Here is a 15,721-nt window from a genome sequence, read left to right as displayed (position 1 = left end):
TAATGATTTGTGGACCAAATTTGGTGAGAACCGAATATTATTTATGTAAGTGGGATGGTAGGCCTCACCACATGACAGCATCATAATAACATATAATAAGATTCACCATTTCACGTACATAAATTCAATCGATAACTACCTGTTTATAAATCAATACTCATAAAAATTTATTTGAAAATATTGCATTACTCTAAAAGGGATGCTTAGATTGAAGTCTTTCATGAAAAAATTTCCAAAATCAAAATCATTGCCATAATTAATTAGTTGGATTAAATTATGTTGGACCAACTATTGTCTTATGGTGCATTTATACTAATATACCACAAACCCAAAATAGCAATATATATATATATATATAGGAAAATGGAAAAAGCAAAGCATTGACAAGGAGTGTGACTTGAGCTGTGGTTGCTCACATAAAGAGAAATCTGTTTCCCCAAAGAACCACTGAAAGTGGCAGGTTATGGGTCTGCTGAAAAGAGTTTGATTAAAAATGGTTGCAATAATGCATTTCTTTTTCAAACTAATTGGGCTTTACTTTTTAATTTATTCTACTCCCAAATTGAACCCAAATCCTTAATTAAACTAACCCAACACATTGCAACCATGTTCATTTGCCACAATTAAGGTAAATTAGCAATTTTTTTTTTTTTTTTTTTTTAGCACAATTATCAATTGATGATACCTAACAAAAAAATAAAAAATAAACCATTTACATTACAAAAAAAAAATCTAAAGGCACAACCAAATGAGCCTTAATTAAACAACCCAAACCATAACACACCCCCATTTCAAGCATGTTCATTTGGCATAATTAAGGTAAATTAACAATTAATACCTAAGGGTAAAAAAGAAAAAAGAAAATCTAAATCGACAACCATATGACTGCTTTTATGATACATATGCGAGAATCATTTATGTAAAGAATGAGAAAAAAGAAAATTAAAAATATATATATTATTTGACCCTTTCTCATTCTCGTGTTTAAGAAGTTAAAGAAAAAGACGAGGTAAAATGATTAATTTATTCCGGTTCGAGACTCGTCAAATGGGAGTTTTGAACTTCATTGATGCACGTTGTTTGTAGGCAATTGCATGCCCCTAAAGTTTTCAAATGCCCCCCAAAAAAAAAAAAAAAAGATAAAAATGATTCATTTGTTTGGACAGTAAAATTGATGTTACCACATGTAAAAATTTGTTCCTCCAAACAATTGATACTACCTAGCACTAGCAAAGCATTGACAAGGAGCGTGAAGAAGCTGCCAAGAAATATTATACATTCAAACAAAATGAAAACTTGTTTAGTCCTCCTCCAAACTTAAGTATATTTCATTTTATCTAACCATAACAAGTTATATGTTATGGCTCAATTGGACCCAAAAAAAGTCCATTTTCAATAATAACAATGGTGGACAAGTTGAGGATGATATTCATTGTAAGTTTGGTAATGTTTCAGAGGCAATTTGGATATATATTATATATATCCCATGACAAAAAGGCATGGGAACATCACATGGGCAACTTTGGTACTTATCCATGATTCATCAAATTATCACTCTAGATACACACCAAATATAAATATATATATTGTACAGAAGGCTGAAATTGAGTGGCCAACAACCCAAAACATATATATATATATATATATATATATAGAGGCACTTTAATTACTATAAGTGGGATGCATGGAGGCCAACTAATAACAGGATCTGAATCCATATATATGTGTGTGTGTATTGTGTAAATACGTTGAATGCACAAATTGGAGGTTCAGAACTGTGGGTGAGTAGGCCCACAGAGAGCAGAGATAGGCCCTAACTTCCAAGTCACCTTTTGAAAAGTTACTCAGAAATAGATCTTGGTAGGAAGTCTAGTGGCGTTGGTTGCTGTTTGCAATTATGTGAAAGTTTTGCAGAGAAAGTGTAGCTCTCTCTCTCTCTCTCTCTCTCTCTCTCTTCTTCTTCTTCTTCTTCTTCTTCTTCAGTGAACCATGAGTGTAGTGGTTGGTGTTGTCTTAACTTGGCATGAAAGCTACTTCATTGAATAGTGACCCACCTCTATTTCACGTGACCTACTCATCTATAACTCTATGGGTCCCACATTCTCTTTGAAGGGTCCCCCCCCACCCCACACACACAGACAGAGACACACACACACATTTATATACTATCGATATTTATGAGTGTTTGAATAATATAATCTGAATATTACTTGTGCAAAAGTATCGAATCGGTATTCTGAATTTAAAATTGAAAAAAATTTAGTTTAAAATTTGTATTAAATTTTCTTCGATTCTAAATGTAAAACACCGATGCAATGCTCCCAAATGCTACATTTGCATGTTACTTAGAATTTGAGAATGCAGAATTTGTAGTATTTAATAACATTTTTACCGAATAGTACCTTAGTTTAAATTTATTAAAATAAATTATTTTATGTAGAATAAATCTGAGTTCGATAGAATAGAAGAAGGGTTAATCAGGGTCGTCAGAAAGTTAGAAGCATTCGTGTGTATGCTTAGAGATTGTTTCTTGTTTTTATAAAAAAAAATAGAGTTATTTTACCTATGTTAGAATATGTACTTATTTTAAATAAGGAATGAATTTGTTTATTTGACAAAATCAGATAAATTGATGGAAGCATGCAGAGTCCTTTTCTATTACCTGTCTTCCTATGTGTAGGCCCTGTCCTTGGACAGGTTGACATGGATAGATAGCCAGTTCAGAGAAACAAACAAACACACAGTCACACACACAGTATCAATTATGTACTAGCTGGTTTAGTGATGGAGAGAGAGAGGAAATGTTTACACATGCGATAGTATATGGTTGTTTCTGGTTGAAAACTTGAGAAATGTACTGATTGACATTGGAGGAGTGTCACCTCATGAAAATTATGTATATTAAGCCTACTAACCACTTGATTTTGAGTTTTGAAAACAGAATGCCACAATTATTCAATTTTGATTAGCCTTGTAACCTGCTAGATGGTGGGGGTACTTAATTAACATTCTTTAATGTGGCAATGTTGATCCATGAAATAATTAGGTGCAATGCAGAACAAATCAAAATTTGTCGGTATGGAACCCTCTTACTCATAATATCGTTAAATGTTCATTATTCAATACTAATCTCACCCAAATTCTCACAAGTTGGTCCAATAAAGTGGAGACGTGAGATAGATGCTCTGGAGAAAGATATTCCAAATTCAACACTCGAAAGATCGCACTTTTCTTACATTGTTCGTGACTTACTCGGGGGCTGGTGTTAGGGTTACGTCAATATCCCCATGAATTATCCACTAGGGTTGGGTCCAAAAAGCCCTGCCTAGTTTAAAATCTAATTCCATTGTAGTAGACCGAGAATGGTGAATTGGGGACCTCCTTTTGTCTTGTGACAAAATAACACCACAATCTAAAGCATGAACTGAATCAATGGTGGGACCTCTCTTTCAGTATAGAAAATCTAAGTCGAGCAATATAAACCTTTTTAGTTTTATTATTTTATGGGTACCATTTTCTTTCTATTAATATCCGAGTATACAATTATATAAATAATAAATCACACAGGCCCTTTCTTTAGTATCTATCAAGTATCAAAGGCCCAACTTAAATTGGGCTTATTATTGATGATCTAGTCCTTTAATTACATCTATTTGTTGTGTTTTTATTGGCCCATATATCGATGCTGGTCCAAAGTGTTGCGTGGGACCACGAACAGACCATATACCCATGTGCCATTGCGTAAAATAGAGGAACAAACAGAATATTGGTCCATATGTATCATATTCACATCATTATATAAATACCCCACCATGATTCTATTGGATAAATTAAAAAAAAAAAAAAAAAACTATTAATAATAAAATAAAAAAACCCTAACCATTCTCTCTCTCTCTCTCTCCCCTAAGCTATCCATTTCTTAAATTATCTATTTTCCTAAAAATAATGTTTAATTGAAGAACGGAAATGCAATGCCTGCTCGTCCGTAAGTGAAGATTACATTTATGGCACTTCATTTTATGTTCGTAATGGCTGTTTGACATAGACACTGCGTCTTAAGTGTGTATTTCCATTAGTCCAAGGAAATAATTTGTAGTTAACAAAGATTAGTTATAAACGAGTGATAGTTCAAGGGAGTTTTATGTAATTTACCTTTAATCTCTTTGATATTTACAGAATATTCATTCACTTTCTGACAAGTGTATTCGCAAAAATGGAACAATTAAATATCGCAGAGAAGTGGATAATGTAATTTTTTCATTTTAATTTATGTAAAATTTGTTATATTGCAATTGAGAAATCATTATACAATTGAATATAACAAAATTCCCCAGGAGGGTCAACAAAGTTGTTGGGCTTCCAGATTATCTAACACTTTGAGTTTCTTGATTATCATCTTCTTCTCTTGCAGTTATTGGCCCATACGTTGATGGTGGTTCAACTGTACTTGCAACTGGCCCATCTACAAAATTATTTACAATACAGATCCAAATAGTGTTACTGACCCATAGGCCCAGCACCATGCAGTTGCTCTCAATCTCATATCCAAAATTTGTGAAGATATTGAGTGAGCCCGACACACCAAATCCACCCAATCAATATGATCCGATCCATTCACCAGAAGGAAGAGAAAAAAAAAAAAAATTTGGTCTCACTTGCATAAAGAAACTGTTCTCACTTCTCACCAAATTAAAATGGTGAAAGTTGATTCCCGGCTCACTCAATATGTACTCATTAGCCCATGATATGCTAATGCTGTTTTAGAGGATTAATAATAATAATAATAATATATAGTTTTCTTCTTACCTCGTAAATGATTAGAGAGTTAAGAGTTAGGGGAGGGTTATGGAAAAAATGATTCGAATCTACGAGCATGGAGTGGGGACACTTAAGACATGAATTTTAATACCGTCACATCTTTTATAATAATGAACTTGAATGTAATATTCCTACACCTTCAGTTAAAAATGAAATATACTCATAATTTAAAGTATATTTGTTAACTATTTGGTTGATCTCCTACTTGGAGCATGTAAGACTCCTCTAGAGGTTAGACCCCCATATGTAACAATTAAAGACCAATTCAACTTCCATAGAGAGGTAACATTGTTCAGTACTCAACACACACTCAAACAAGATTTCCTAACCACCCTTACCTTACCACCCTTTTTTGACCTAACCACCCTTAGTTCATTATTTTGACCTAACTATCCTTACCTTACCAAATTTATTAGTGAATGACCTCATCTAATGAGATCCCTCACCAACCAAAAAAAGTATTTTCACAAACACACCATCACAATCATCTCTCTTCCTCTCCCCACTATACATTGGCACAAGATGGTATGGTTCAAACACCTAATCTCAAAGCATTCTTTCTGTCTCTGGTTTGTAATTGAGGAAAAATTATTAACTCTTGACAAACATTCAATGGATTATATGATGCAGTCTAATATATCTATACCATGCTTAAGTGATGCAGAGAGTCATGAACACATCTTCTTCCATCAATGTTCATACTCGAAAGTTGTTCGGAATGGAATTTGACAGAAATGTGGGTTTTACACAAACCCTAATTCTTGGCAAAATTTCCTAATTTGTGGCAAATTTTCCTAATTTGTGGCATCTTCAAACTGAATGCAAAAAGCAAAGTATTGTAAAATATTTGGTTGGAAGATAATGCTGGCAAACTTTGTCTACTATATATGGAGCGAATGCAATAACTAAATTTTTCGCAATCTGAGTGGTGCTCCATGAAAGACACTCAATACAATTGTCAATTCGGTGAGATTCAAATTGTTCTCTTTCAATGTATAGTTATTTAACCAAAAAAAAAAGACCATTTAAATTTTTTTTTTTTTTTTGAAACATTTAAACTAATACTTGATAATACTCTATATAATGGTAATGCATAAATGATGGAACAATTGATTTATTTAACAAAAACAATTGAATTTGATTAAACAATATGTCGCCCTCAACATTTAGGCAAATCATGTGGTGGCCGGACCATTTGAGTTGAAGGAGTCGCACCATTTTTCACCATAAACAACATACTCATTCCCCAACTCTGATGACACTCTAAATGACAATGCATCAACCATACACCTGCACAGTATTAGCAACTTTAATTACATTAGCTACTAATAATTACATTAGCTAATAATAAAAAAATAAAAAATAATAATAATTGTGAATATTAGTCGGAACATTACAGACCTAAAAGACAAGTCCATTTAGAGGGCCAAGGTAGCCTCGATACAGCAGGTCTCACTTAACCGCATCAGAGGGGCATCACTTGCGCGACTAATATTTTAGGTTCAATTATCATTTTCTTCTTAATAATAATAAGTAATTCAAAAGTCGGATGTATCCCACTATTTTATGTAAGTGGAGAATAATATTTTGATATCATTAAATATGATGAAATCATTATGACATCATTTCATATTCGCATAAATTTAATTGGTTGTGTCTAACTTTTGAACTCTGTATCACAACTCTTTCCCGATTAGTAGCTAATACAAGTTTTCGGAGAAAAAAATAAAAATAATAATAAAACTTGTTACATGAAGCATAGTGAAGATGATGAATAAACTAACCTGGATTATTAATAATAATAAATTTTTTTTTTTTCCTTACCTGAGTTAAGGGAGGATTATGGGGAAAGGGATTTGAATTTATGAACATACAGTGGGATACTTAAGATCTGACTTTTTATCGTTTGAATAATACAGCCACACCTCCTATAATAATGAACTTGATTGTAATATTCTTATACCTTCAATTAAAAATGAAATATGCTCATAATTTAAAGTATATTTGTTAATTTTTTATTTTTTATTTTTTTGCAAAGCAAAAGGGACAGAAAGCTAAGAAACAAAAGAACAGTCACAGAAAATGACGTCCCTCACACGTGAGGGTAGAAGAGGTCCCAAATCAGTGACAGAAAAAGAAAGAACAGAGTTAAGAGCAAATCTACAGAGTTCGTGGCGCTGCTTGGTTGGGTCTAGAGGTTTATTTGTTAATTATTTGGTTGATCTTGTACTTGGTGCATTTAAGACTCCTCTGGAGATTAGACCCCATATGTAACAATTAAAGACCAATTCAACTTCCATAGAGAGGTAACATAGTTCAGTACTCAAAACACACTCAAACAAGATTTCCTAACCACCCTTTTTTGACCTAACCATCCTTAGTTCATTATTTTGACCTAACTACCCTTATCTTACCAAATATATTACCTCATCTAATGGGATCCCTCACCAACAAGATGGCGTGGTTCAAACACCTAATCCCAAAGCATTCTTTTTGTCTCTGGGTTACAATTCAGGAAAAATTATCTACTCTTGACAAACATTCAATAAATTATATAATGCAGTCTAATGTATGTATACCGTGCTTAAGTGATGCAGAGAGTCATGAACACATATTCCATCAATGTTCATAATCGAAACTTGTTTGGAATTGAATTCAATAGAAATATGGGTTTTACACAAACCCTAGTTCTTGGCCAAATTTCCTAATTTGGGCATCTTCAAACTGAAAGCAAAAAGCGAAGTACTGTAAAATATTTACTTGGAAGCTAATGCTGGCAAGTTTTGTCTACCATATATGGAGAGAATGCGCACAATAACAGAATTTTTCACAATTTGAGTGGTGCTTCATCAAAGACACTTGATGCAATTGTCAATTTGATAAGATACAAATTATTTTTCATCAAGAAATGTTCATGCCCAGATGCTCAAGAAATTGCAAAGGATTAGAACTTGCCCAGCTCCTTCTACGAACCATCCCACTCGAAACTATAATGGTAATGCATTAATGATGGAACAATTGATTTATTTAACAAAAGCAATTGAATTTGATTAAACAATATGTTGCTCTCAACATTTAGGCAAATCAAGTGGTGGCCGGACCATTTGAGTTGAAGGAGTCGCACCATTTTTCACTAGAAACAACATACTCATTCCCCAACTCTGATGACGCTCTAAATGACAATGCATCAACCATACACCTGCACAGTATTAGCAACTTTAATTACATTACCAAATAATAATAATTGTGAATATTAGTCGGCACATTATAGACCTAAAAGACAAGTCGATTTAGGGGGCCAAAGTGGCCTCGATACAGTAGGTCTCACTTAACCGCATCAGAGGAGCATCACTTGCAGACTAATATTTTAGGTTCAGTTATCATTTTCCTCTGAATAATGATAAGTAAATCAAAAGTCGGACGCATCCGACTGTTTTATGTGAGTAGAAAATGATATCATAATATCATTAAATATGATGACATAATTTTATACTCATATAAACTTAGTCGGATATGTCTGACTCTCAAACTCTGTATCACAACTCTTTTCCAATTAGCAGCTAATATAAGTTTTTGGAGAAAAATAAAAAATAAAACGTGCTACATGAAGCATAGTGAAGATGTTAAATAAACTAACCTGGATTGTCAGCCCTAAATCTAATAGCAACCCAACCATTGTTAGGAACTCCAACAGTAGTTTCCTCAGGAGGGTCAACAAGATTGTACCTTGAGGGGTCCTTTCTAGGGTCAAAATTCCCAAAACCCCAACCAACAACATGAAAGCTATATCCATGCAAATGAATGGGATGGTTATCACCAACTAGCACATTAGTCCCCTGCAAGATCAGCTCAACACTGGCATTATACTCCAAAACCAGGGCCTTAGTGCCAAAAGCCGTGTTAAGCAGATTCTCAGGTAGATTATCACCGGTATAGTTAAATTTCTTAGGCGGTTTTCTAGGAAAATCATCCTCGAAAACTCCATGAATTCCATAATAGTAAGCTTGAAGGACATCCATTGATGGGGTCACAAAGCTAATGTTGTTTATGCTAGAAGAGAACCTCTTACCAAGAGGACCTGTACATGGCTTGTTTGAGCAGTTGAGAAGGTTGACACTTATAGTGAAAAACAAATGTGTGTCTATTTCTAGTGGGACTTTTGCAGGGTGGTGTTTGCTTGCTAGACTCCTCAGTTGTCTCATGAAATCAGTGGATGCTTGCGTCGCGTTGTATGGTGGTAGAGGTGGGAAAGATGGCGACGGTGGAGGGGGATATGAGCCACGATACTTTAGAATAGCTGCAGTTGTTGTGTTGTCGAAGCCAGCTCCTTTGGCACTGGAATATGACCTAGCAGCCATATGGTACAGACTAGGAGGCTGGTTTGCTTCTAATAGGACATCCATGGACTGTCCAGGAGTGATCATTATGTATTCTGTTTTCAGAGGCTTTGTATAGCTACCATCTGTTCCTACTAATGTTAATTTGTGTTGAGAAATGGCAAAGAAGAGATCTTCATCCATGACTGCACTAATAATTCTGAGAAGATATGTTTTTCCATAGTCCACTGTCACTCTGAATGTACCTATAGAAGGAAAAAAAAATAATAAATAAATAAATTGAGCTAGCTAGAGCAACTTAAATATACTTTTGGTTTGGACAATACTTAAGTGAGCATGTGATCTCTACAAATACAAATGTAATTTGTAATTATAAAATCAGGAAAGTAAGAAATAAGGAAGCATAAAGTGTCTGAATTTATTCAAAAAAAAAAATAAAATAGTTATCCTTATTTAATACTTTCCCGATTTTGTAATTATAGAACCTGTGAATTTATGATTGGACCACATATGATCAATAGAGATTACCTACTTATATGTCAACATTTTAAAAAACAACTCGCCTGTTCCTGTTGCACCGTACAATCAGAGCATTTGACCGTTCATTTCCACACATGCGCTCGTCTATTATACGGACGGTCCAAATGCTCTCGTTACACCGTGCAACGGGAGCAAACAGGTTTCTCTCGGCCATTTTTTAATGAAATTAACCTATGGTATAATATATGTTTGGCCTATATGTACCTTTTTTGGAGCATGGATAGAGGACACCAGGTTGTCCATTAATGGTATATGCATCAGATAGTATAGGTTCTCCTCCTGTTACATTTGCATTTCCTGGTATTTCCATTACTTCTTTCTTCCACCATTCTCCTGCCATGTACAATGGTAAATTAGACACCATTTTATTTTACTCCCAAACGGCCCGTTAATTTAATACCTGCACAGTCCTATTAACATCTTATTAAGAAGATTGCATTATTTTTCGAACAGTTTAAAGCTAGAATTAAAACATTGACTAAATTATGAGAAAACTATTACTAATTTTTGAAATTCATACCATGTTTAACTAAGATAATATTTTCAAAATTAAACCTTAGCACATTAAAATAAAAGTACCTAGTATGATTGGAACCTCTGCATAAGGCTTGGGGAAGGGATAGTGATGTCCACGCCTCGGATAAACAATAATCACGCCATGAACTGTTGCTCGTGCCCATCCACTATGTGCATGCCACCAGATTGTCCCTTCTTCTGTAGTTAATTCAAACTTGTAAGTGTACTTATTTCCTGGTTGAATTGGACACTGAGTGATGTATTCAGGTCCATCTGACCATGGATTCCTTTTCTGTCTTACTCCATGCCTGAAAAAATTTCCAACATTATACATATGTGTGTGTGTCTGTGTGTGTGTGTAAAACAACATACCAGTGAATGGTGATGTTATGCTTTGCCTTGTTGTAGACCTTGATAATCACTTTGTCACCTCTGTGAACTTTTAAGGTTGGTCCTGGGAATTTCCCATTCACTGTTAAAATGTTCTTGGTGCTACACAGTCTAGTGTAAGGAGATGACTTAACCTGCAATAGCATTCATGATGAGAGAGAGAGAGAGGGAGATATTGTGTGTGTGTGTGTGCGCGTGTCAGAGAGAGAGAGAGAGAGGGAGATATTGTGTGTGTGTGTGTGTGTGTCAGAGAGAGAGAGAGAGAGAGAGAGAGAGAGAGGAAGGCAGGCACATACCACAAAAGTATGGTGATGGGTTTTTCCATATGCATTGGCAATTAGAAGAACATGAAAGACCAAAAAGGGAGCAAAGATCTTAGGAACCATCTCTGCTTTCACAAGGAGAATTTTCTTCTCCTTGTTTTTATTTTTTGTACACTCTTACTTTTCCTTTTTATTGGTACAACAGTGAGGTATATAGTTCATTCTTTTGTAATATTTCTTACTTTCCTTTTCAAGGTCACCAGCCTAATCCCATTTAAGATGACAGATTGTTAGGACCCTCTAATAATTTCGCCATTTCAACGCACTAATTTTTATAATATTGTTTTTTAAAATGAAATCTCCATCATTAATATGGTTGTACTTTCCTAATTTAAAAGGTCAAAATTTTACAAAATCACAGTGTTCGAGCCATACACCTTCTCCCTCCCCTCTAACCACTAACCTCTAACATTTTTACTTTGAAAAAAAAATTACAAAATCCTAATAGATGGAGTCATATATGGTAAAAAGGTTTAAAGCAGGTTGCCTGCCAAACAAACATAACCTTCCTCAACTTTCACAGTTTTGCAGATAGCCTAATGATGTAAATAACCCCCTCAATTTTTTGAAAGTTGCAACTTACCTCAACCCTTAAAATGTTGTTAACACCCACTTTACCCAAAAAAAAAAAAAAAAAAAAAAAAAATCGTCACTGACAAAAAAAAGGAGGGCGATATCTATGTTACCAAAATATTACGGTTTGACCATGAATCTAAAATTGATCCAAGATCATTTTGATCAATAAAGAAGGGTATTGTAGATAATTGAGGTCTAAAACTGCCAAATTTTTGCCGTATTGTATATCTATATTTTTGAAATAGTATCTGGGCGTTTTGTGCAAAAATAAAAGTTTAGGAGAATTTTTTACAAAATTGTGAAAATTGAGGGGAGTTTTTTTTTACAATTTACCTGGAATATATTTAGAGTTCTGTTACTTGGGCCGAATTTGGCCCAAGCCGAAAGGCACAACGCCTTGTGTCTGTAGTGTATCAGTCCAAACTAAATTCAGTCCTCAGAACAATTTTTCAAAAACTTGTAATGGGCCAAATCTCAATTTGAGTAGCCCACATTGGGAGGGAAAGGTTAAGTAAATCGAGAAATTACCGGCCATTCCTCTTCTCATATATATATATATATATATATATATATACTCGTTTTTGTGTCCATTTTTGTACAAATGTATGTCAAAATTGTATTTTTATATGCACTCAAAAAATTACAAAATAGTAATAATATTATCTTGCATCATTATATATATATTAGGAATATATAAAAAGACTTCTATTATTAAAATGAAATAGATCACATTTTATATGTATTACGTAGTACTTTTTAAATTATATTTTCATACTACAATATCAAGTTAGGTCAGAAAGAGAATTTTCAAATAGAAAGTGATTATTCTCTATAAGAAAGAAAAGAACCAGTCTATCTTTATTTTGGTGGCTTTGTGTCAATTTTAAACCACATTAAAGGATTCAAAACTGGTAAAAAGGAAAAATAAAATGAAAAATAGTGAAAGATTCAATAAAATTTTCACACCAACCATAAGAGTAAATATTGAGTGCGTCTTGCACGCAACCCAAAATGCACCATTTCAAAAATGTTGACACCTACTTATATATAAAGACGAGACTATGTACTGAAATATATACCATTGCCTTCAATGTGAAACCTTAAGATTGAATGGGAATTCTTCTTTTAGAGGACTTGGTTAGTCATAACCAATAAGACTTAGGGCCTAGTTCATATTCCAATAAACCTTCATAGATTTGCATAGATATTCATGAATTCTTTGGGTCTGTTTGACATACGTTTTGTTTTAAACGTTTTATTTTTTATTAAAATAGAAACACTATTTTTGTTATAGGAGTGTTTTAAAAAAAAATCGGAAACACATCTGGAAACAATGTTTTAAACATTTTGTTTTTTACCCGTATTGCGCTACTGTTATAGTTTTGGACCACGGACGGTTGTCAAAATAAGAAAAAATAACTTTTTGTGTTTTGGTTTTGAGTTACTGTTTATGAAGTGTTTTAGCAATATGTAAAATAAAACAAGATCGTATCAAATATGTTTTTGTTGCCAAAATCAACATTGTAACAGTCCAAAAATAAAAACAGTGAAACAAAACACATACCAAATGGAACCTCAGTGGTCTCACAACCTCAGTAGTTTTGTGAGTGTGTGGGTTGGGTTGCCCTTGGCCCCCTTATTGTATAGTCCCTTCCCTTTTATATAATTATTGATTTACCAATTAATAAAAGAAACAAATATTCAAAAAATAAAACTATTTGGAATGTAAGTTTTGAATTGATTTTTCTCAGAAAATTAAATTGGTCTGGGTCACGGTGCAACATTGGTGTTGAGAGCAGTTTTCCAAGTCCAAAGTGGAAATTTTTTAAAAGGTCATATAATTGACTATGTTTTACAAAAACAAAACTGTCAATTTTGGAAAAAAAAAAAAAACACAAGAGAAAAAAATATAAAACATCTATTAACCAGCATTTTCCATGGAAGAAGTTTCCGACAATCTCACTGACTATTCTTTCTGACTTTCTGATACAACAATATATACGTATCATCGTGTGTTGTGTGAACGATCTGAAATTATGCATACCCACATGTTAATTTAGAGTTGTCAATGTGGGTTTGACTAAGAAAAATAAAAAATTGTGGGTTTGACTAAACTCAAAAAGTGCTCTGATGTTTTCTGAGTCTAACGGGCTCTTACATTTTTATATGATTTAATCTTCTTCTATTATTATTAAAATTGTGGGTTCGCGTGGGCCTTTTAAATCTTGGTGTTAGTTGCTACTTGTCATTTTGTAGGATTTTCATCAAATTGAAGGTCTAAGTAAAGCTTCTAATTGGATATTTTCTGATTTTAACAATAAAATAACTGGAGGTCCAAAAGGTTTTTTGTTCTGAAACTTCTTGGTTTTGTGTTCATTGACTTCTGTGTGTGCATGTATCTATTACTTTTGTGTTTTAAATGCTTGTTATATATATATTTATTGTGTTGATTGACTTCTGTGTGTTCATGTATCTGTTAGTTTTGTATATAGATATATATATAGGTTAAGTGCTAAAAATTTCTACCTAAGGTCGATATAGTGTAAAAAAATTCATTTATAATATAAAACCACCCTATATTATTAATTTGATACAAACACATTCTATTCTTATAAAAAGATATTAACACCCTCTTGTCAATAAAATAAAATAATACTTCTTTCGTTCCATAAAAACCGTCACTTTTAGATAATCGTAACCATATGATTCCCCATTAACGACACTTTTTTTTCGGATGGGGTAGCATTAAAAAATGCATGCAATATAAAATTACCATTTTAGACAATTTTTAAATTCACCCACAAAATTAAGGTAGCCACGCGTCGTAACTTGCTGACCTTAGAATAGCAAAAAGAAGAAAACACTATCAACTAAATGCACACACGCAGAGGCAAGGGGGAGAGTGCATATAGCTCGTCGACCAGCTCGACACAGGAAGTACCGCCGTAACAAATCATAGAGACGCTGTTTTAACACGGTGAAGTACCGTCGATGATGGTTGTGGATTCTGCGGCGGTGAAGGGTTATAGTTGCCGACACAGTGAAGCAGAAGATTGGGAATTGCTAAAGAAGAAGGTGATGCGTGCACGCGTGACAAGCGCGTTAGATCTACGCGTGAGGCGCGAGTCAGATAATGGCGGTGAGGTTGGTGGCACTTTCGGAACGGCGACATAGTGCTTTGGAGGCGTCGGAGGTGAGATCGAGTTGATGGAGGCGTCGTTGGTGGTGATGGTGATCTGATTCTAGGTACGACACAGTGGTGGTAAGAAAAGGCGATGCAAGGAGTCCAATAGTGATGAGGACGGTGAAGGCCGATGGGAATTGTCTCTTCACGGCGTCAATCTACGACGGAGGACAGTGAGGAACTGAGTCTGGATTTCCATGAGCAAGTGCCTGTTATAGTGAGCTTCCGGTGAACAAGGAAGAGCTCGACGAGGAACGCCGGTAAGATCAGAGCACCGCCGTCCTTGCCAGCCATTCTGTCCTGCATCCTGCTGATTAGAATCCTTGCTCACCAACGTTGTGCATCGCCAGAAAGACTATTGGATTCAAATCCAGTTTCACTCTCTCTCCATTTTTTTTTTTTTTTTTGGATAAATTTAAATGCAATTGGTGATGAAGAATGGGTATTGATTTTTTAGGGCAAGAAATGGAGATGAAGAGAGGGAAATATAGAGATGTGGGTTTGATGATGAAAGTGAGCATACAGATTGAAACAAAAGAGGAGCTTGAAGTATTTTATTTATTTATTTATTATTTTTTTTTTTTGTGTATTGGGTGTGGGGGTGGGGTGGTGGCTTTGGGTGTGGCGACTATGGTGGTGAGTCGCCGCCAACAATTGTTGTGACAGTGATGTGGCGACCAGGAGCCCCTTAGAAAAGGGCATAATAGGAAGAAAATGGTAAATTAGGATTTTAAAATTTATTTTATTTCAATTTTGATAATAAAGTGGCAGAGACACTTATCTGCACCTTTAAAAAAATTTTATAAATTGAAATGTGCATTTTTAAAAAAGAGAGACTATTTGTGCACAAAATCTATACTACAAAAGGGTTTTTTGCACTTAATCTTATATAAAACTACGAATATTTTATTTTCGGGTTTGAGAGCTGTGTTTTGTCCCGTGCCATTTCAAATTGAAGTCTAAATAAAGCTTCTAATTGGACATTTTCTTATTTTAACAATAAAATAACTTGAGGTCCAAACACGGTTAATGTTTCA

The 15,721-nt window shown here is 34.2% G+C and overlaps 1 protein-coding gene across 1 annotated transcript; it reads right to left on the bottom strand.

Annotated features, from left to right (window-relative positions):
* Positions 1-7,886: 7,886 nt before the first annotated feature.
* Positions 7,887-10,987, bottom strand: LOC132301488 (laccase-14). The gene is made up of 6 exons (XM_059798738.1): positions 10,898-10,987; positions 10,584-10,735; positions 10,275-10,519; positions 9,900-10,028; positions 8,456-9,400; positions 7,887-8,017 (listed from the first exon to the last, which is right to left on the bottom strand). The coding sequence occupies exons 1-6, from the start codon at positions 10,985-10,987 to the stop codon at positions 7,887-7,889; spliced, it is 1,692 nt and encodes a 563-aa protein (XP_059654721.1).
* Positions 10,988-15,721: the final 4,734 nt, after the last annotated feature.

This window comes from Cornus florida, unplaced genomic scaffold (assembly GCF_030987335.1).
Source record: "Cornus florida cultivar Cherokee Brave unplaced genomic scaffold, ASM3098733v1 CherokeeBrave_3.0.0_Hap2_Chr03, whole genome shotgun sequence".
Lineage (NCBI taxonomy): Eukaryota > Viridiplantae > Streptophyta > Magnoliopsida > Cornales > Cornaceae > Cornus > Cornus florida.
Note: the sequence above shows the minus strand (reverse complement) of the source record. Positions and strands in the feature narration are given on the sequence as shown.